This window comes from Pristiophorus japonicus, chromosome 1 (assembly GCF_044704955.1).
Source record: "Pristiophorus japonicus isolate sPriJap1 chromosome 1, sPriJap1.hap1, whole genome shotgun sequence".
Classification (NCBI taxonomy): domain Eukaryota; kingdom Metazoa; phylum Chordata; class Chondrichthyes; family Pristiophoridae; genus Pristiophorus; species Pristiophorus japonicus.
Genome location: NC_091977.1, coordinates 84,355,145 through 84,377,223, shown reverse-complemented (window position 1 = coordinate 84,377,223; position 22,079 = coordinate 84,355,145). Strand labels below are relative to the sequence as shown.

The 22,079-nt window shown below is 41.6% G+C and overlaps 1 protein-coding gene and 1 long non-coding RNA gene across 2 annotated transcripts in view; one reads left to right on the top strand and one right to left on the bottom strand.

The window, feature by feature from the left end:
• LOC139227059 (uncharacterized) overlaps nucleotides 1-760 on the bottom strand; it is a 28,043-nt gene extending 27,283 nt beyond the window's left edge. Inside the window, exon 1 of the long non-coding RNA XR_011587378.1 lies at nucleotides 563-760. This is a non-coding gene — a long non-coding RNA (uncharacterized lncRNA). The remainder of the gene's footprint in view (nucleotides 1-562) is intronic.
• Nucleotides 230-22,079, top strand: part of dmrt3a (doublesex and mab-3 related transcription factor 3a) — a 33,061-nt gene continuing 11,211 nt past the window's right edge. The window contains exon 1 of the mRNA XM_070858086.1: nucleotides 230-801. Within this exon, the coding sequence (XP_070714187.1) occupies nucleotides 405-801 (397 nt within the window). The 5' untranslated portion in view covers nucleotides 230-404. The remainder of the gene's footprint in view (nucleotides 802-22,079) is intronic.

The window sequence follows — 22,079 nt, the reverse complement described above, 5'->3', positions numbered from 1 at the left end:
ATTGAAGTCTCTTGTCTCGGTCTCGCTCTGATGTAATTGAAGTTGTGTGCAAGGTGGGTCGGGTGTAAATCTCGGCGTTCCCTTGGCTGTGTCCCTCTGGTGCAAGCGCATGCGGCTCTCCGCTCGCACTTGCATCGATTGAGTCAGTGTGCGAGATCCTGCTTGCTGATGTAACCTCCTGGAGGTCGGATGTCGCCGGAACAGCATCGATCCAGCCCTGATCGCGGTCTCTCCTCCAACTTAGCTGAAAAAGATAGTTGTAGCCAATTCGCTGCTCCCGACGCAGTTGCGAGGTGGCTGAAAGGCTGATTCCCCTCCCGTTCCTTGGCTGGACCTTCCGATCAATGCAACAAAGCGCCGTTCCTTCAGAAGCCCACCTGCAGCATCGCTTGTCCATGTGAGAGATGAACGCGTACGGATCTCCCTACATGTACATGGCCGGCCCGGTGTCCCAGCCCCGACCCCCTCTGCAAAGGACCCCCAAGTGCGCCCGCTGCCGGAACCACGGCGTGCTGTCCTGGCTCAAGGGGCACAAGCGCTACTGCCGCTTCAAGGACTGTACCTGCGAGAAGTGCATCCTGATCATCGAGAGGCAGCGGGTGATGGCGGCCCAGGTGGCCCTCCGGCGGCAGCAGGCCAACGAGTGCATCGGCAGCCTGATCCCGGACAGCATCCGAGCCGTGCAGGGCATGGCAGTCGCTCCTGCCACCGCCGAGCCCCGCCACTCTCAACCCAAAGGAGGGGAGGCGGCGCTGCGCTGGGAGCCCGAGCAGTCCGACAGCCTCCCGGAGCCCAGGGCTGGTAAGCGATCACACCTCAATCATCTCCACCCAGGCACCAATTCAAACCGGTAGGATTTTAAATCCGGATTGGGTGTTTTTTCTCTCTCTCTTTCACCTTTGTCACATTTTGACATGGACTCAATTCCACCGCAGAAAGAATCGTAGAAATAGAATGGATGCAGTGGCGAGTGAAGCTCTGCTGGGCGTAGTGGGGTTCCATGTGGGATTTGTAACCGGCTCACAGCAAGCACCGTTACTGAAAGGACGGATACATTTATCTGTCTAACCAATACAACATGTTTTTATTAGTTCTGATTGACATACTTCTTTTTTTTAAATCCTAAAATGATGAGAGTCAGGGCTCAGAGAACTGAAATACTGTGACTTAATTAGGAGACAAAATAAGTGAAAATCTGACTATAATTGGACGGAAAACAGAGCTTTCCTCTCTTACCTCCTTCAGGACGCTTCCTGAAACCTACCTCACCTGCCCTAATTTCTCCTTATGTCAAATGTTTTATCTCATAACACTCCTATGAAGCGCCTTGGGACGTTTCACTACGTTAAAGGCGCTATATAAATACACGTTTTTATTGTGGTTGTTTTGCCGTCTATTTGCCTACATTTTTAGATTGATGTGGTTGCGAACTCTTTTCTCGTAAACGCCTTGCATTTATATATATATATATATTTAAAACAGTTACTTATTACGAATAATTTACCAAGCGAATTCATTCTATGTTCAAAACTTATACATGTTACGGACATTTATGACATCTAACAACGAACGGGCTTGCTATGCCCTGAACAGATTAATCTTCTTGCTCAACAGTAGGTGCATTTGGTTACAACTCCTGCACTCACCCCCCTTGAGGTATAATTATCGTTTAATGACAGCATGGAAACAGGGATTCAGGCCGAAGTTTTACAAATACCGACCTGAACCTCCTAGTGGCAAAGATATGAAAAGTAGATATTACTTCAAACTGCAGAGGATCAGGTGGATTTTTTTTAAATTCAGTGCTTTACTGCAAACTTTCATCCTGTTCCATTCAGAGACAATTAAAGGAAGAAAGATTTCTCTGATTGTAGCGCTGTTATGCCGGCACCTACATATATACCGTCCCCATTCTCAGTCAGCTTCCAGCCTGCAGACGTAATCGTTTTTCTAAGAACTCGTGTATTCCAGCAGTCATCGCTGGAGGATTTAGTTAGAGGAAATTTCTAAAATGACATTGGTACGCTTGTTAGGGAATAACTAAGGCAGAAGTATAACGGTCACTTCTTCAGCTGTCGCTTTAATGCACAGCTGTAGATTTCATCCGAGTTCATTTTCTATTCCGTTTGTGATTTTTTAAATCACCCGTTCTACTGAAAGCAATCTTTACTTACAAATAAGCTCTCTGGTGCTGACGGTGCTTTACTTTCTGCTGTACAATTTGAATGGCCCGTAATGTTCAGCAGGCTAAAAAGAAACAGCCTGCGGGACCCATTCGAAAGGGATCAGTGGAATGGGGAAAGGTGCGATTGGAAACCCGCCAAATTATCTTTAATATTAGCATGTGTTGAAGGTGGAATATTCGTATAAACCAGCTTATCAGGGAACTATTTCATACACAATAGAGATTAAGGAAGGAAACAACAAGAAAGAATCCACCGGCATGGTTCGCTGGCAGAGTAGAAGTTCGAGTTTGGATGTAAATACAGTGAGTTACTTTAATTCATGTTGGTCATTCTATTTAATTGGAGAAGGGCAGGAGACTTTATCCACATGCTGCTCTCTCAGCTGATCCTGGGACAATAAAGTAAGAGATGTTTTGAAGCCGGTGTTAAAGTTTGGCTGCACCTCTACAGTAGTCTTTCTGACAATAACCTGTCCAGACAGGTTTAACACAGTCAGAATGGAGGGTGAAAACAAAGGATCGTGACCTTTTCCCCTGGAACCTGATAAATAACTCAGCGACACGGAAAGTTCAAAAAATTCTGATTCTGCGAAACGATCGACATTTTATTAGGTTAGATTGTTTTACCGAGTAGCCGTTTTTAAAACTCCTACGGTATTGGTTACTTACAAAACAAATACGTTTAACGGATGAGTAATTTGACGATTTCACGTAAACAGGGGTTTCCTGTAAATGAACCACATGTATAGGAAAATGCCCAAGACTCAGGTGTTCTGTTTGCTATCGGAAGAGCCGTGTGTACAGTGCAAACACCGAGCATTGCCAGGATCCAGCAGAGTCAAGCAGCTTTGCAGTCGGTCGAATTTGAACTTGGTTTCGATGACCGCGCTCCTATAGACAAGGCGAGGCTGTGCAAGCTGGAGCGAGAACCGGACACTCAGCCTAACGTGCTGAAACGCCCAACTATTCCAAACATCTCCCACAGCACTGAAATTAAAATAAACTCTTTAATGTCATTTGAAAATCGTCTATAATTACATCACCGATGTTATACTAGAGCAGGTCATAGCATGACGTAACCATCAGAGCTGATTTATAATTGAGAGACTTGTAATGGCTGATACCTTTTAAAATAGTCTCACAAGCTAGGATCCGGTGTGCAGTACACACGAATAGCCAAATGCTGTGCATTTGTACTGGATATGATCATGATGTTAATACTAGTAGTAACCTCTATGCAAAGCTTACAGAACTGTGGAAGGACCTTGAAACCAGCCTTCATGTAAATGATATCACGGCTGTATCATTCAAGTGGAAATCTAACCTAACGGGGAGGGTACACTGAACAATACTGCACTAGTTTCATCTCAAATTATTATATTTAATACTAAATTATTCGTAAAGGTAATGTTTAAAGTGTGATTGTACGAATAGTACTCCCGTTTAAAGAGGAAATCTGGCTACGAATATCGATTTAAATCAAATAGTTTAATTATAATTAACATTAAATAGCCTTTTCTTTCTTGGTTTTGAAAGCATTATGCCGAAACTATAAGTAGTGACGGATAAAGAAAACGGAATTAAAATGGGCGAGTTAACCCAGGTTACTCTGCGTCAGTTGAGGCTCAGTGTTAGCACTCTAGCCTCTGAGTGAGAAGTTTGTGGGTCTATATCCCACTCCCTCGCTGACACTTCAGTACTGAGAGAGCCCTACACTGTCAGAGCTGCCCCTTTCCAATGAGACATTAAATGGTAGCCCCATCTGCCTCTTTTAGGCGGACACTATTGGAAGAAGAGCAGGAGAGTTAACTCAGGTGTCGTGGTAAATAGTTATCCTCACTAAAACAGAATATCGGATCATTATCTCATTGCTGTTTGTCGGACCTTGCTGTATGCAAATTTGCCACCGCGTTTCCTACATTACAACTGCAATTACACATCAAAGATTTGCTGTTAAAATTTTACTTCAACTAATTATTCATTTCAATGGGTCCAGCTTATTAGGCCAGTTACCCTATATGTCATCAACACTCACTGTTTAATTGAACACATTAAAGAAACCTCTGCAGAAAAATTAGTGTTCTAATGAATCATAATTCTTTTTAAACGAGTTTTAATAATTCTTCACAGTCAGACTTCCTCTTTAAACATGTTTATTAAGCTAAGTAGAATATTCCTTAACCATATTCGTTTATCCGTGCATCGGGCTTGGCTTCTTAGCAGAGACGTCATTATATTTCCAGTAAATACACTGCACACCGAGACATCGATGTCACAGTTGCTGCTGGCGGTAAACTGTTCTTTTTGTCATTCAGTTCCAGCGCTGTTTTGTTACGGAAACATATTTTATATACACATGTTAAATATATATTAATCACAAAACGAATAACTGAGTGAATAAAACAACAGCTTCAATACTATCCCAGCTCTGTTGTTGCGCTGTGCCTATCACGGGTAATGTTAGATCTTTTCGTGTTTAATTTTGTTGTAGCTACTAAAACATATTTAAACGAACAAATTCATCCAAATATTTTAGTTTACTAATACATTTCGTTTACACTCGAGAAAATGTAAGGATTGTTCTAAAGTTAGAATAGTTCACTAGGTGTAGGTTGTGTTTATTTAATGGTTTGATTTTGTGTTAAATTAATCCGCCTTTCCCCAAGCTGCATTCGTTTAACTAATTTAATTATTAGGCACTTGCTATAATGTTGTGTCCATTTTCTTAACTATTTCATATATAATTTTGCTGTAATGTCTTTATCTGTGCTACATATACAATTCGATCTGCTGTAACCCATTCGGGAGCTGGACTGGGCCGTTTTAGTATTAGTCAAGGTGATAAGATGTGAAGAAAATAGTAAAAGAGTAAAGAGTCGGTTATTGAAGAATTCTATAGATCAGACTTCATCTCGTATCGATCATTATTTATATAATATCACTTATGATATTAATTTGCAAGGCACGATACACGTTTTAAATATCTAAATCTCAGATTCGTTTGAAATAAATTATATTTTGTTACGTGTAAATGGAGAATGAATAGAGCTGACAGAGTTCATTGTGGTCTATTAGCTAATAGACCACAATGTTTTATTTAACCAAGCAATAATAAAATAAACCTGTGTTCATACCGCCCCCTATTTTGTTATATTTAAGAAATATTAAACAGACCCTCGCCACAAGGCAAGGAGTTTTGCAGCAATGCGGATTCTTTCTCGGCTGCACAGGATGGCGATCGGAAGGTTGTAGAAAACCGACTGGTTGCGGGATTTACTAATGCCTGAAATCTTTCTACCCAGATCTGCCACAACGGAGGAAATGTAATACAAATAATTTCATTATGTTAAATGATATATTCTCTGACATTTAGGAACGAACAAGTCTTGTTTTAAACTGCACTATTTTAAAGTCACACACGGCATTTAATTAACAGCCGATACTCAGTCTGCAGGATGTTTTGCAAAAAATATATTTAAATTTGCATCGTAACCAGCGAATTTTCAAATTCAAACGCCTTCTACCATCTGTTTATTAATAACTGCGGAAAGGTTCCTAACTGGTCCAATAGTCAAGAATGTAATAAGGTGCAATATTTGTGGCCAGGACAAGTATGTTTCTAAACTATGAAGCACGTTGTTTCCATAAGGCACTGCCGTCCAGTCTTGTTCTGATAATATTAATGCAATTGTAAAGCAGCCAGTACCGTGAATAAAACAGAAAACGATTATTCTTCAGCAAATTATGTTCCAATGACCGGGCGGGGTGAGGGATTTGTAACACCATTTAATTCGTTACCGAAAACGCTCTTTGAGCCCGCTGCGGAATGTTGCATTGCCATTATGCAGAGCTATTTTTTTAGAAGTTTAAAATGTTGATTTATAGGTACATAAATAAAGATGTGTAGATTGATTATGGTATGGCGCCATCTGTTTGGGTTGCGGGGGGAGGGGGGGGGGGGATTTATTGATGGTTCCAATAAGCACTTTATTAAAAAAAAAGAAACACTGCCGCGATTACAGCTGGCAGACTTTAACACCTCAATGTGAGAATAGATGAGACGGATTGCACAGCATTGGATTTAACAGATGATTAATAATCGCGCTTTAATGCAAGCCTCTTAACAACTTACAGCAATCAGACGAGAGCTGATTCAATCGAAATGGGACAACAATAACTTCTTCCAAAAAGGTCAAAGAACACTGAAATGTTACCAAGCAACAGGCGAGTTCTTTAGAAATACAGTCACATCTGCATTGATGTAGTGCGCCTTGCCAGCCAGTCAGCATTTTTGTTAACAGCTATCCAGAGAGAGAGGAGTAAATCTTCATCAATCACAACGACTCTGGCGTTTTCGACACTGATTCGTTAATGTTGCGTTTCTCCATAGAAATTCAAGGTCACAGGGATTGTTCCCAGTGCACTTATATCCAGATTTAAAGGCAGTATCTCTTTTTGTTAAATATTGCCACAATAACCCCATATTTTTCCACATCTCCCACTCCCAAAAATTACTGAGCTCCCCCACCCCGGCTCCACCCTCTGGTTTTATCCGCCAGCCTTCCTCTGAAACATGACCTATTTCACTTTTGGTTTGTTTTAAATGATTTTTTTCTTGCATTTACATTTTGAAAAGCGGCACATATTATAGAAGGAGCTAAAATTATCTCCCTTGGACACGGTAAATAGATTCGGGAGCAAAACTCAGTCGGAGATTTCTCTGCGCGAATTGATTTTAAAAACAAAATAGTAACATGCACGATTTTTTTCAAACGGTATAACTATATCAGACATATTTCCAAATACATTTAAAATACGGTCTGTGTAAAGTTGCAATTTAAAACATATCTAAATACTGCTCTACATGCAACGAGCTTATCACATTGAACACAATTGCCGTTTCACTCGTATTCGAGCTCATGACACCAGTAGAAAATGATGGAAACGCACAATAAACCGATCAGTGTCTGAAAGAGAAAAATGGGCTACAGTCAGGATAAAGCTAAAACAAACAACAGATTATGAAAATAATTCCCAAAATGAAAACCAAGAATAACGATTAAAACAGGCAGCGTGAAGCATGTAATATCAAATATCCCAGTGGAAAATGGTGTTATATAAGGAAATAAATTCAAGGAAACAAAATGAGTTATAAAGAAGAAATTTGTGAGCGGTCTCAGTTTCAGTCACAATTCCCACAGACGCAATCAGAATGTTCCTCCACGGTATAAAATCACAGCTAGAAATATGAATATGAAATGAATATGTGGGCTCCTGGTCCCACTGCTTTGATCATAGCACAGAACTTGTACATTCCTATACAATTTTCATCAGTGCATTGAATATACACTTGAGAAAACTCTTTTTTCTACTTCAAAAAAATGTTTTATTTTGTGATTTTCTAAAGGAAGGGCCGCCATCTGTTTGAAAATAGATTATTTCCTGAATTCAAGCAATGACACTCAAGCATTTTCATTCTATATTTTAAAATATTTATCACACATAGCTACGTTGAAATCCTAGTTAAGCACATAAAACTGATTATTATAATTTCTCAGGAGTATCCATTAACTAGAACCAGAGGAGCCTCTCGGCTGACTAAGAAATGACTGGATCATATGATCCGACCCAGAATGTTGCATTCCCATGGCGACTCTCACTGTTTAAGTTAAAAATAAAATAATGTTAATTTATCTAAATGTTAGAATGGTGCATCGGGGCACTTAGCTTTCTGATTAAAAGTACCTTCCGTGACTCCATCTTGCGCAATGGGACTACTCAGTTAACAACTTGTTATTCTATTGTAGACTTTGAGAAGAAGGCTCAAGAAGGTTTTAGGACAGAGATATCTCCATGAACCAACATTAATTTATATTCGGAGATAGTTTATTAAAATCTGGTAATCTGATTCATTGGTCAACAAATACTAACTTCAGGTAAAATTTCTTGTTCTAATGTTAGATACTAAATTTAGATTCTAGGTTTGGTGCTATTAGTTATTAACAAATGCTACATCACTACTGCCCTGTAGACCAAAAGTTTAGTGCCAGATTTGAGGTCCTGGTCTTAGAAACATAGAAACACAGAAAATAGGTGCAGGAGTAGGCCATTCGGCCCCTCGAGCCTGCACCGCCATTCAATGAGTTCATGGCTGAACATGCAACTTCAGTACCCCATTCCTGCTTTCGCGCCATACCCCTTGATCCCACTAGTAGTAAAGACTACTCCTTTTTGAATATATTTAGTGAATTGGCCTCAACAACTTTCTGTGGTAGAGGGGTATGGTGAGAAAGCAGGAATGGGGTACTGAAGTTGCATGTTCAGCCATGAACTCATTGAATGGTGGTGCAGGCTAGAAGGGCTGAATGGCCTACTCCTGCACCTATTTTCTATGTTTCTATGTCTAATTCCACAGGTTCACCACTCTCTGGGTGAAGAAGTTTCTCCTCATCTCGGTCCTAAATGGCTTACCCCTTATCCTTAGACTGTGATCCCTGCTTCTGAACTTCACCAACATTGGGAACATTCTTCCTGCATCTAACCTGTCTAAACCCGTCAGAATTTTAAATGTTTCTATGAGATCCCCTCTCATTCTTCTGAACTCCAGTGAATACAAGCCCAGTTGATCCAATCTTTCTTGATATGTCAGTCCCGCCATCCCGGGAATCAGTCTGGTGAACCTTCGCTGCACTCCCTCAATAGCAAGAATGTCCTTCCTCAAGTTAGGAGACCAAAACTGTACACAATACTCCAGGTGTGGCCTCATCAAGGCCCTGTACAACTGTAGTAACACATCCCTGCCCCTGTACTCAAATTCCCTCGCTATGAAGGCCAACATGCCATTTGCCTTCTTAACCGCCTGCTGTACCTGCATGCCAACCTTCAATGACTGATGTACCATGACACCCAGGTCTCGTTGCACCTCCCCTTTTCCTAATCTATCACCATTCAGATAACCGGACGGTCTGCACTTGGGAAGGAACGGAACCAATGTCCTAGGGGGAGTGTTTGCTAATGCTGTTGGTGAGGAGTTAAACTAATATGGCAGGGGGATGGGAACCAATACAGGAGAGAAACAAAAAGGAGACAAAAACAAAAGACAGAAAAGAGATGAGTAAAAGTGGAGGGCAGAGAAACCAAAGGCAAGAAACAAAAAGGGCCACTTAATATAAAAGGGCTGCAGGAGGGGTAAAAACTAAAAATCATGGTTTAAAAACTAGGATGAAAACACTCTACCTAAATGCACGCAGCATTAGAAATAAAGTAAATGAGTTGACGGCACAAATCATTACAAATGGGTATGAGTTGGTGGCCATTACAGAGACATGGTTGCAAGGTGGCCAGGACTGGGAATTAAACATACAGGGGTATCTGACGATTCGGAAAGATAGGCAGGAAGGGAAGGGAGGTGAGGTAGCTCTGTTAATAAGGGATGATATCAGGGCAGTTGTGAGGGATGATATTGGCTCCAATGAACAAAATGTTGAATCATTGTGGGTGGAGATTAGAGATAGTAAGGGGAAAAAGTCACTGGTCAGCGTAGCTTATAGGCTCCCAAATAATAACTTCATGGTGGGGCGGGCAATAATCAAGGGAATAATGGAGGCATGTGAAAAAGGAACGGCAGTAGTTATGGGGGATTTTAACCTACATATCGATTGGTCAAATCAAATTGCAGGGGGTAGCCTGGAGGAGGAATTCATAGAATGCATACGGGATTGTTTCTTAGAACAGTATGTAACAGAGCCTACAAGGGAGAAAGCCATTTTGGATCTGGTCCTGTGTAACGAGACAGGAAAAATAAACGATCTCCTCGTAAAAGATCCTCTTGGAATGAGTGATCACAATATGTTTGAATTTGTAATACAGATTGAAGATGAGGCAGTTGTGTCAGAAACGAGCATACTATGCTTAAACAAAGGGGACTACAGTGGGATGAGTTGGTTAAAGTAGACTGGAAACAAGGCCTAAACGGTGGCACAATTGAGGAACAGTGGAGGACTTTTAAGGAGCTCTTTCATAGTGCGCAACAAAAATATATTCCAGTGAAAAAGAAGGGCGGCAAGAGAAGAGATAACCAGCCGTGGATAACCAAGGAAATAAAGGAAAGTATCAAATCAAAGACCAATGCGTATAAGGTGGCCAAGGTTAGTGGGAAACTGGAGGATTGGGAAGATTTTAAGCAACAGCAAAGAATGACTAAAAAAGCAATAAAGAAAGGGAAGATAGATTACGAAGGTAAACTTGCGCAAAACATAAAAACAGATAGTAAAAGCTTTTACAGATATATAAAACGGAAAAGAGTGACTAAAGTAAATGTTGGTCCCTTAGAAGATGAAAAGGGGGATTTAATAATGGGAAATGTGGAAATGGCTGAGACCTTAAACAATTATTTTGCTTCCGATTTCACAGTGGAAGACACAAAAACCATGCCAAAAATTGTTGGTCATAGGAATGTGGGAAGGGAGGACCTTGAGATGATCACTATCACTAGGGAGGTAGTGCTGGACAGACTAATGGGACTGAAGGTAGAATAGTCCCCTGGTCCTGATGAAATGCATCCCAGGGTATTAAAAGAGATGGCGGAAGTTATAGCAGATGCATTTGCTCTAATCTACCAAAATATTCTGGACTCTGGGGAGGTACCAGCGGATTGGAGAGCAGCTAATGTAACGCCTCTGTTTAAAAAAGGGGGCAGGCAAAAGGCAGGTAACTATAGGCCGGTTAGTTTAACATCTGTAGTGGGAAAATGCTTGAAACTATCATTAAGGAAGAAATAGCGGGACATCTGGATAGGAATAGTGCAATCAAGCAGACGCAGCATGGATTCATGAAAGGGAAATCATGTTTAACTAACTTACTGGAATTCTTTGAGGATATAATGAGCATGGTGGATAGAGGTGTACCGATGGATGTGGTGTATTTAGATTTCCAAAAGGCATTCGATAAGGTGCCACACAAAAGGTTACTGCAGAAGATAAAGGTACGCGGAGTCAGAGGAAATGTATTAGCATGGATAGAGAATTGGCTGGCGAACAGAAAGCAGAGAGTCGGGATAAATGGGTCCTTTTCCGGTTGGAAATCAGTGGTTAGTGGTGTGCCACAGGGATCAGTGCTGGGACCACAACTGTTTACAATATACATAGATGACCTAGAGGAAGGGACATAGTGTAGTGCAACAAAATTTGCAGATGACACTAAGATTAGTGGGAAAGCGGGTTGTGTAGAGGACTCAGAGAGGCTGCAACGAGATTTGGATAGGTTAAGCGAATGGGTTAAGGTTTGGCAGATGGAATACAATGTCGGAAAGTGTGAGGTCATCCACCTTGGGGAAAAAAAACAGTAAAAGGGAATATTATTTGAATGGGGAGAAATTACAACATGCTGTGGTGCAGAGGGACCTGGGGGTCCTTGTGCATGAATCCCAATAGGTTAGTTTGCAGTTGCAGCAGGTAATCAGGAAGGCAAATGGAATGTTGGCCTTCATTGCGAAAGGGATGGAGTACAAAAGCAGGGAGGTGTTGCTGCAACTGTATAAGGTATTGGTAAGGCCGCACCTGGAGTACTGCGTGCAGTTTTGGTCACCTTACTTAAGGAAGGATATACTAGCTTTGGAAGGGGTACAGAGACGATTCACTAGGCTGATTCGAGAAATAAGGGGGTTACCTTATGATGATAGATTGAGTAGATTGGGTCTTTACTCCTTGGAGTTCAGAAGGATGAGGGGTGATCTTATAGAAACATTTAAAATCATGAAAGGGATAGACAAGATAGAGGCAGAGAGGTTGTTTCCATTGGTGGGGGAGACTAGAACTAGGGGGCACAGCCTAAAAATACGGAGGAGCCAATTTAAAACCGAGTTGAGAAAGAATTTCTTCTCCCAGAGGGTTGTGAATCTGTGGAATTCTCTGCCCATGGAAGCAGTTGAGGCTGGCTCATTGAATGTTTTCAAGTCAAAGATAGATAGATTTTTAAGCAATAAGGGAATTAAGGGTTACGGGGAGAGGGCGGGTAAGTGGAGCTGAGTCCACGACCAGATCAGCCATGATCTTATTGAATGGCGGAGCAGGCTTGAGGGGCTAGATGGCCGACTCCTGTTCCTAATTCTTATGTTCTTATGTAATAGTCTGTCTCTCTGTTTTTACAACCAAAGTGGATAACCTCACATTTATCCACATTATACTTCATCTGCCATGCATTTGCCCACTAACCTAACCTATCCAAGTCCTTCAAACACTCTCTTTCTCAGGAGACTGAAGGCTGCGCAGACACATTGGAGGCGGTGTTGGACCTCATCAGCGATGTCTGCCCTTGTTGATAGTAGGTTCCCGAGGTATGGAAAATGGTCCACATTGTCCAAGGCCACGTCATGGATTTTGATGACCGGGGAAAGTGCTATATGGCGGGGTCAGGTTGGTGGAGGACCTTTGTCTTACAGATGTTTAGCGTAAGGCCCATGCTTTTGTATACCTTGGTGAAGATGTTGACGATGGCTTGGAGTTCGACCTCTGAATGTGCGCAAACGCATGTGTCATCCGCATACTATAGTTCGATGACAGAGGATGGGACAACCTTGGATCTAGCCTGGAGGCTCAGAGACATGGACCATATACAGTAGATACCTCAAAGCACTGGAGAAGTACCACCAATGCTGCCTCTGCAAGATCCTGCAACTCCATTGGGAAGATAGACACATCAACGTCAGTGTTCTCAATGAGGCCAACATCTCCAGCATCGAAGCACTGACCACACTTGACCAGCTCTGTTGGGTGGGCCACATTGTCCACATGCCTGACACGAGATTCCCAAAGCAAGCGCTCTACTCGGAACTCCTACACGGCAAGTGAGCCCCAAGTGGGCAGAGGAAACGCTTCAAGGACACCCTCAAGGCCTCTTTGATAAAATACAACATCCTCACCGGCACCTGGGAATCCCTGGCCCAAGACCGCCCTAATTGGAGGAAGAGCATCCGGGAGGACATTGAGCACCTTGAGTCTCGTCACTGAGAGCATGCAGAAATCAAGCACAGACAGTGGAAGGAGCATACGGCCAACCAGACTCTCCACCCACTCCTTCCTTCAACCACCGTCTGTCCCACCTGTGATAGAGACTGCAATTCCTGTATTGGAATGTTCAGTCACCTGAGAACTCACTTTTGGAGTGGAAGCAAGTCTTTCTCGATTTCGAGGGACTACTTATGATGATGATATTTTTACACCACTCCTCATTTACACAAACGTGCATCCTCTCAATGCTCATGACTCAATAACTGCATTGTGTTGGTGGCCGTTATTTTCTATAATCAGAACCTTGGGTTTGTAGTTTTCACAGAAAAATGAACAGAATTGTACAGTGTAATCCCTAAAAACCTCAAAATCCTATGTATCAAATGTAACATATAACTTATATAGCACAAACCATTGGCCTTGATTGCAATATACTGGTGAATCTTCCATGGCATTGCTCACCATTATTTAAAGCCGCACTGTTTACTAAGTTTGCTAAGCCCTACATGCAACTACACCATCCACATCCAGTAGAGTTACCAACAAGATGTATTTCTTTCTTCTCACCCAACAGACTCTCTCCCCCTTCTTCAATAGCATTTATACTTGAACAGGTTCTTTCTCTCCACTTCCTACATGTCCCCTGCTCAATAAATTCTTTATTTTTCTCTATGTCCCTGATAAGGTCTCACTATTATTTCTCTCACCCTAACAGGATACCTCTTTATCTCCAACTCCCCTGAGTCAGATACCCCAGAAGATCTATCTCTCTCTACTCCCCCTCGTCCAACAGCATCTGATTGTCCATCTCTTTCTGTTCTCCAGCCTAAACATTGATGAAATCAGTGTTGCTAGACTTTCTGAAGGACTTGGTAGTCCAAAGGCCATTAAAATTCACCCCAATAATTGTCTAGTATATTGCATTTCAACTTGCCTAAAAGTAGTGATGAGGAAAATTAGGTTAGATGCACAGAAGGATAGAGTCAGGAATGGAGCATTTGGTAAGGGATGGAGGGTTGGAGGAGACTGTGGAGATAGGGTGTTGCTAGGCCACGATGAGATTTATAGCCGAGGATGAGGATTTTAAATTTATATCCTAGTTAGACACATAAAGCAGATGATTATAATTCATTATGGTGGCATTGAATGGACAGGAGAACCATTTAACCAAAAACCCAAGAAGTCTCTCAATCAGCTGGGAAATGACTGGATAGTCTTGCATTTCCGAGGCAACTTTCACTACAGTGTTCAATGTATTAAAGGCAGAGGAAAAACAAACCTAAAATTTTCTTCAATACATGATTCTTTCACAAAATACCCAGAATTTGCAGTTGTAATGACGGTGAAACTGTAGCACTTACTGTCATTACTGTGTAAAACTGACAGCAACTTCTGGCATCCACACATGCGCAGTTAAACGTGGAAATCCTGAAGTTGCTGTCAGTGATACCCTGCTCCTCCACAGACTGTACTGTTGCAGTCTTTGCAAATGCAATCAACACAAAATCAGTGATTTGACTTGAACTTCAACTTTTTACATATTATTCTCGTTGTAAAAAACATTGAAAAAGTCAAGCCTAGTTGAATGAAGTGTAACTGAGTTGTTAACGGTGTACTATGTCATAATTACTGCTGAACAACCTCTCTGGCCTTGAAAAACTAACTTTATAAGTGTGGAGTGTCATTTACTCCATTGCATAGATTTTTAAAATAATAAAAAATATTTAAAAAAAATGATATTTCATTTTCTGTCTTAATCCCATGTGTATGTCCCAATCTTTATTTCACTCTGTTAAAAAAGTGAAAGATAATCAGTGCTTTTTACTTCCTGGTTTGCTGTCTGAGAATTCTTTAATCTGCTTGTCTGCTCAGCCTGCTTGATGACTTCACTGTTCCTGCACACCAGAGATTCCCTATAGATGGCACCAGATTGAAACTGACGTTGGAATAGGGGAAATTGATGCCACAGAGCCCACTAAATCTTTGTGGGCAGCTTTCTTCAAGGTCAGCAGCGAGTGCTGTCCCTTCGCCACTGACCGCAAAATTCAGGCCAATGTTAAGTTATCTTCTATCTAGTCTTGAATGAGTCATAAGTTCTTTCAGCTCAATATTGTAGAGGCAGAAGTAAGTAATCTTGGTAATGGGCATAATGTGGCATTTAAAGTGCAAGTCAGGGTGAACAGAATACTAATATTGATAACAGTCTGGATCAGCTTGGGAGAGTGGCCAAGGAGAGAGATCAGTAAGAATGGAAAAGAGCTTATGCCAGAAGCTGAAGATGTTGGGTAATGGGGAACAAGTGTAGGTCAGCGGAGGTGGAAGTAAGCTGGCTTTGCAATAGACAAAAAGTAGGGTTTAAAGCACAATTCAGGGTTGAACAGGATGCCAAGGCTGCAAATGATTTGGTTCAACCTTAGAAAGTGGCTGGAGAGAGAGGTGGAGTTAATGACATTCGAATAGAGTTTGTGATGGGGTGAAGAGATTGACTTCAGTCTTCCTGATATTGAGCTGGATACATTTGTGACTCAACCAAGACTTATTATCAGACAAGCAGTCTGACAATATGGAGGTAGTCAGTTGGTTAAGTAAAGTGGAACTGGGTATCATCAGCACACATGAAAGCTGGCTCCATGCCAGTGGATGTTGTTGCCAAGGGGCAGCATGGATATGAGGTGGAAGAAGGAGCCAAGAATAGATCCTTGGGGGAATCCAGAGATGATGATACAGGGAAGGGAATAGAAGCGATCGCTGAGATGCACTGGCTGTATTTAGATAGATAGGAAGAGAAGGGTCCCTGAACAATGATCCCAGAGGGTGGTAGTGAATGTCATGCTGTGGCTACTGAGAATTTCAGTCATTTACATTAGAGACTGAGTCCTGTGCATGCACATTTGTTTTTTTACATGAAAACTTATATTACATTACTGAATATGCAGAATCAGCTGGCTGAGTAGGAAACATGAAATATGAGGGGAATGTGCAACCGGAAACCAGGATATTTAGAGGCCTGACGGGAAGCTTCATGCTGTTTAAGGGAAGGGGAGTTCTTGGAGACAAGTTAATAGGTTAATTTCTGATTTAAAAAAATATGTTACTTGATAACTTTACTTTTAGGGATGTAGAGTGGAAAAAGTGAGGCACTGTATTGTCAATAATTACAATACTGTTACGAAAGGAGGATAAGAAAATTTACCAATGACATGACATTCATAATGTAAGTAACACATTTGATGCCTATATCAGGCTCATGACAAATGCAAGCAATTTTATTAAGAACATAGGAATTGTTAGACGAAAAAAGACCAAGGCCCATCTAGTTTGCCTTCTACCATCCAGGTGGTCACATGATACAACAGTAATATTTATTGTTTCGATGTTATTAATGAAGCTTGTTTGATTTGCTTTTTTTTAATAGCATTGGTCTTTTCCTGTTGTGAAATGGAGTTTGTCAACGATGTAGGTAGAGTGTAACACGCACAAGAATGATGTTGGACATTACTGCTGCCATGTTTATTCCCATTTTTTATACTAGCAGAATATAGGCAAGTGTAACATATAGTTTATCCAGACTTTCAGAAAGCTTTTCTCAAAGTTCCATTATAAAACTTTTCACAGTAAGCTAAAACCACAGAAATCCATGGTAGGTAAAATATGGAACTGGATAAAAAAATTAGTTCAAAATAGGAATACTAGTGAGAGGGGTAATGATAGTCTGGAATTGGGTGTTGACTGGGATCCTGGTCATTGCTTGGACACCTGGGCAGAAAAATTCGGCATGTTAGCGCTCCCTGTTAGCGCCTGGTGAGTCGCTAATGGGGTGCTCAGCAGTTTGGTGGGGGCGTCAACACATAGAAACATAGAAACATAGAAAATAGGTGCAGGAGTAGGCTATTCGGCCCTTCAAGCCTGCACCACCATTCAATAAGATCATGGCTGATCATTCACCTCAGTACCCCTTTCCTGCTTTCTCTCCATACCCCTTCATCCCTTTAGCCATAAGGGCCATATCCAACTCCTCATATTTGTAATCGTTTGGAGCCTAACGCCACTCACCTATGCCATTAGCGCCTGATTTAGCGCTCCCCTACATTCTTTGAGTGCTGAGATTGAATTTAGTGGGCAGCGAGATTGATTAGCACCTGGCACTAAACTTCCAACTTCTTAAATGTTAACAAGGTGGGGCGAATCCTGCACCGCACGGCAAATTTTCCAGTCCCGTTGCCCCGGGGATAACCATTAACACATCGGCACCTTTCAACATAAGAACATAAGAATTAGGAACAGGAGTAGGCCATCTAGCCCCTCGAGCCTGCTCCACCATTCAACAAGATCATGGCTGATCTGGCCGTGGACTCAGCTCCACTTACCTGCCCGCTCCCCGTAACCCATAATTCCCTTATTGGTTAAAAATCTATCTATCTGTGACTTGAATACATTCAATGAGCTAGCCTCAACTGCTTCCTTGGGCAGAGAATTCCACAGATTCACAACCCTCTGGGAGAAGAAATTCCTTCTCAACTCGGTTTTAAATTGGCTCCCCTGTATTTTGAGGCTGTGTCCCCTAGTTCTAGTCTCCCCTACCAGTGGAAACAACCTCTCTCCCTCTATCTTGTCTATCCCTTTCATTATTTTAAATGTTTCTATAAGATCACCCCTCATCATTCTGAACTCCAACGAGTGAAGACCCAGTCTACTCAATCTATCATCATAAGGTAACCCCCTCATCTCCGGAATCAGCCTAGTGAATCGTCTCTGTACCCCCTCCAAAGCCAGTATATCCTTCCTTAAGTAAGGTGACCAAAACTGCACGCAGTACTCCAGGTGTGGCCTCACCAATACCCTGTACAGTTGCAGCAGGACCTCCCTGCTTTTGTACTCCATCCCTCTCGCAATGAAGGCCAACATTCCATTCGCCTTCCTGATTAACTGCTGCACCTGCAAACTAACTTTTTGGGATTCATGCACAAGGACCTCTAGGTCCCTCTGCACCTCAGCATGTTGTAATTTCTCCCCATTCAAATAGTATTCCCTTTTACTGTTTTTTCCCCCAAGGTGGATGACCTCACACTTTCCGACATTGTATTCCATCTGCCAAACCTTAGCCCATTCGCTTAACCTATCCAAATCTCTTTGCAGCCTTTCTGTATACTCTACACAACCCGCTTTCCCACTAATCTTTGTGTCATCTGCAAATTTTGTTACACTACACTCTGTCCCCTCTTCCAGGTCATCTATGTATATTGTAAACAGTTGTGGTCCCAGCACCGATCCCTGTGGCACACCACTAACCACCGATTTCCAACCCGAAAAGGACCCATTTATCCCGACTCTCTGTTTTCTGTTAGCCAGCCAATTCTCTATCCATGCTAATACATTTTCTCTGACTCTGCATACCTCTATCTTTTGCAGTAACCTTTTGTGTGGCACCTTATCGAATGCCTTTTGGAAATCTAAATACACCACATCCATCGGTACACCTCTATCCACCATGCTTGTTATATCCTCAAAGAATTCCAGTAAATTAGTTAAACATGATTTCCCCTTCATGAATCCATGTTCCGTCTGCTTGATTGCACTATTCCTATCTAGATGTCCCGCTATTTCTTCCTTAATGATAGTTTCAAGCATTTTCCCCACTACAGATGTTAAACTAACCGGCCTATAGTTACCTGCCTTTTGCCTGCCCCCTTTTTTAAACAGAGGCATTACATTAGCTGCTTTCCAATCCGCTGGTACCTCCCCAGAGTCCAGAGAATTTTGGTAGATTATAACGAATGCATCTGCTATAACTTCTGCCATCTCTTTTAATACTCTGGGATGCATTTCATCAGGACCAGGGGACTTGTCTACCTTGAGTCCCATTAGCCTGTCCAGCACTACCCTCCTAGTGATAGTGATTGTCTCAAGGTCCTCCCTTCCCACATTTCTGTGACCAGCAATTTTTGGCATGGTTTTTGTGTCTTCCACTGTGAAGACGGAAGCAAAATAATTGTTTAAGGTCTCAGCCATTTCCACATTTCCCATTATTAAATCCCCCTTCTCATCTTCTAAGGGACCAACATTTACTTTAGTCACTCTTTTCCGTTTTATATATCTGTAAAAGCTTTTACTATCTGTTTTTATGTTTTGCGCAAGTTTACCTTCGTAATCTATCTTTCCTTTCTTTATTGCTTTTTTAGTCATTCTTTGCTGTTGTTTAAAATTTTCCCAATCTTCTAGTTTCCCACTAACCTTGGCCACCTTATACGCATTGGTCTTTAATTTGATACTCTCCTTTATTTCCTTGGTTATCCACGGCTGGTTATCCCTTCTCTTACCGCCCTTCTTTTTCACTGGAATATATTTTTGTTGCGCACTATGAAAGAGCTCCTTAAAAGTCCTCCACTGTTCCTCAATTGTGCCACCATTTAGTCTGTGTTTCCAGTCTACTTTAGCTAACTCTGCCCTCATCCCACTGTAGTTCCCTTTTTTTAAGCATAGTACGCTCATTTTTGACACAACTTCCTCATCCTCAATCTGTATTACAAATTCAACCATACTGTGATCACTCATTCCAAGAGGATCTTTTAAATAGGAGATCATTTATTTTTCCTGTCTCATTACCTCACATGCAGATTGTGAGGTCAATGAGCATCCAATACACGCTGGGTGCCCAATCTGCAAACTTCAGTAGCGTCCTCGCCTTACCGCCTCATGCCGACAGCGCCAGGGAGCAGAGGCATGAACCAGCCAGCTGGTGGGGCACTACTTAAAGGGATGCACCACAGCTGTAAAGGAACTTCAGTTCCAAAGGTCAGTTATGAGTGGCAGAGAGCACAGGATGTATCTGAAGCCAAATTAAGGCTGCTTAGTCCCTGGAGTGTTGTGGGCCGTCAAAGGACTTTGCATTTCATCCCACAGCATATCACCGTTCTGTACTCCAAGAATCATTGGGGGCTGGTGTGCAGACTCCAGTAACCCTCCCTTTTAACGGTTGGAAGGTGCCTTCGCCAATGCTCACTTCTGATTATACAACACCTCATATTTGTTATAGTTTGGAGCCTAATGCCACTCACCTACACCATTAATGCCTGATTTAGCGCTCCCTGCATTCTTTGAGCACTGAGATTGAATTTAGCGGGCAGCAAGATTGATTAGCACCTGGCACTAAACTTCCAACTTCTTAAACGTTAACGCCCCAACTGGGGCGATACTGAATTTCCAGCCCCAGGATGTTGTTTCTATTCTGCAGTAATGAACAGGATATTAAAAGTAAATGTAAACTTGTTTCATTGTTAATGGCACCGACATAGGGTGTATAGTATTCACAAAAGATTTAGGTTGGCAATGCAACTGAGCAGATAAATGCCAATGTATGCTTGGAATTTCCCTGACATTCCCTTGAGTTCTCCTGACATTCCACTGTAACTCCAGCAGAGGATTGGCGGAGTCCCCATAGAAATGGCATAAATGGCTAAAAATGGCCATTGCTCCAGGGGTTCTGCCAATCTTCTGAGGAATCTATGGTGAGAAATCAGGAGAACCAATCAGAAATTCAGTCCAATAAGATTTTGCACATTGATCAAAAACATCTTTCAGAAAAAACACAATGAATGGGGTTGAATTGGACGAGTATTCTTGGAAAAAGGACTTGGGAATGATAGCACTTTCAATATCTGATCAAGGTGAAACAAATTAAAAAGCAAATAGAATACAGGGATTTATAGCCAGAACAGTACCACTCTCTGGAGGTTAATCTGGGGCTGTGCAATCCACTGGTCTGATCACACTTGGAGTATTGCGTTCAATTCTAATCACCACTCTGATTTGAGTATCGAAGAGGATGCAGTGGAGAAACAAATCTAATCTCAAATACAAAGGAAATGACCAGTGAGATCATGTTATTGAAACTTAAGCTATAATGTCCAGAAAGAAGATGGTTATGAGGGAACTTTCTTGAAGTATACAAAATATTAAGTGGAATAGCTAGGTTAAACGAAGAAAATTACTTCAAATTAAATCAAGAAAGTATAGCTGGCACATAAATCTAAATTACTGAGAATTAATTTTAAAGAAAAAAATTCATTGCTTAAAGAGTGATAAATATTTGGAACAATCTACCAGTTGCTAATCTTCTGACGTGTAGGCAGAAATATTAGAGATTTCCAAAATGAAACTGGATGCTATAGTGGGAGAGTTAGGATATTAAGGAAATGTGTTTTGATAGACTACTTGTCCTTGACTTTTTAATGTAAATAAGTTGTATTTCTTTGATATTAATAAAAAAAACTACAAAAAAGATTGTAGAGGAGTTAATGCTGAAATTGATGATATAACATGTCAGATGTTACTTAGGACAGGCTGTTATAGCCAATGTTGTCAAATTGAGTGGTAACTACCACATGTTGACAAGGATTTGTGTGGTACCGTGGTTGGGTTTTAAGCTTTCAACCAGAGGCTGCTTGATTTTGAATTTCATCATAGTCAAAAAGTTCCTGGACCAGCAACCTTAAGTAAAAAATTCAGTGGGCTCCAGTCTACCTAGCTGCTAATTAGGTATAATATTCCTGAGAAGTAAATGAGAGTCATAAGAACATAAAAAATAGGAGCAGAAGTCGGCCATTTGGCCCCTCGAGCCTGCTCCACCATTCAATAAGATCATGGTTGATCTGAACATAACCTTTTACTCCCTTATTGCTCAAAAATCTGTCAATCTCCGCCTTAAATATATTCAATGACCCAGGCTCCACAGCTCTCTGGGGCAGAGAATTCCACAGATTTACAACCCTCTGAGAGAAGAAATTTCTCCTCATCTCAGTTTTAAATGGGCGGCCCCTTATTCTGAGACTATGTCCACTAGGTTTAGTTTCCCCTATGAGTGGAAATATCCTCTCTGCAACCACCTTGTC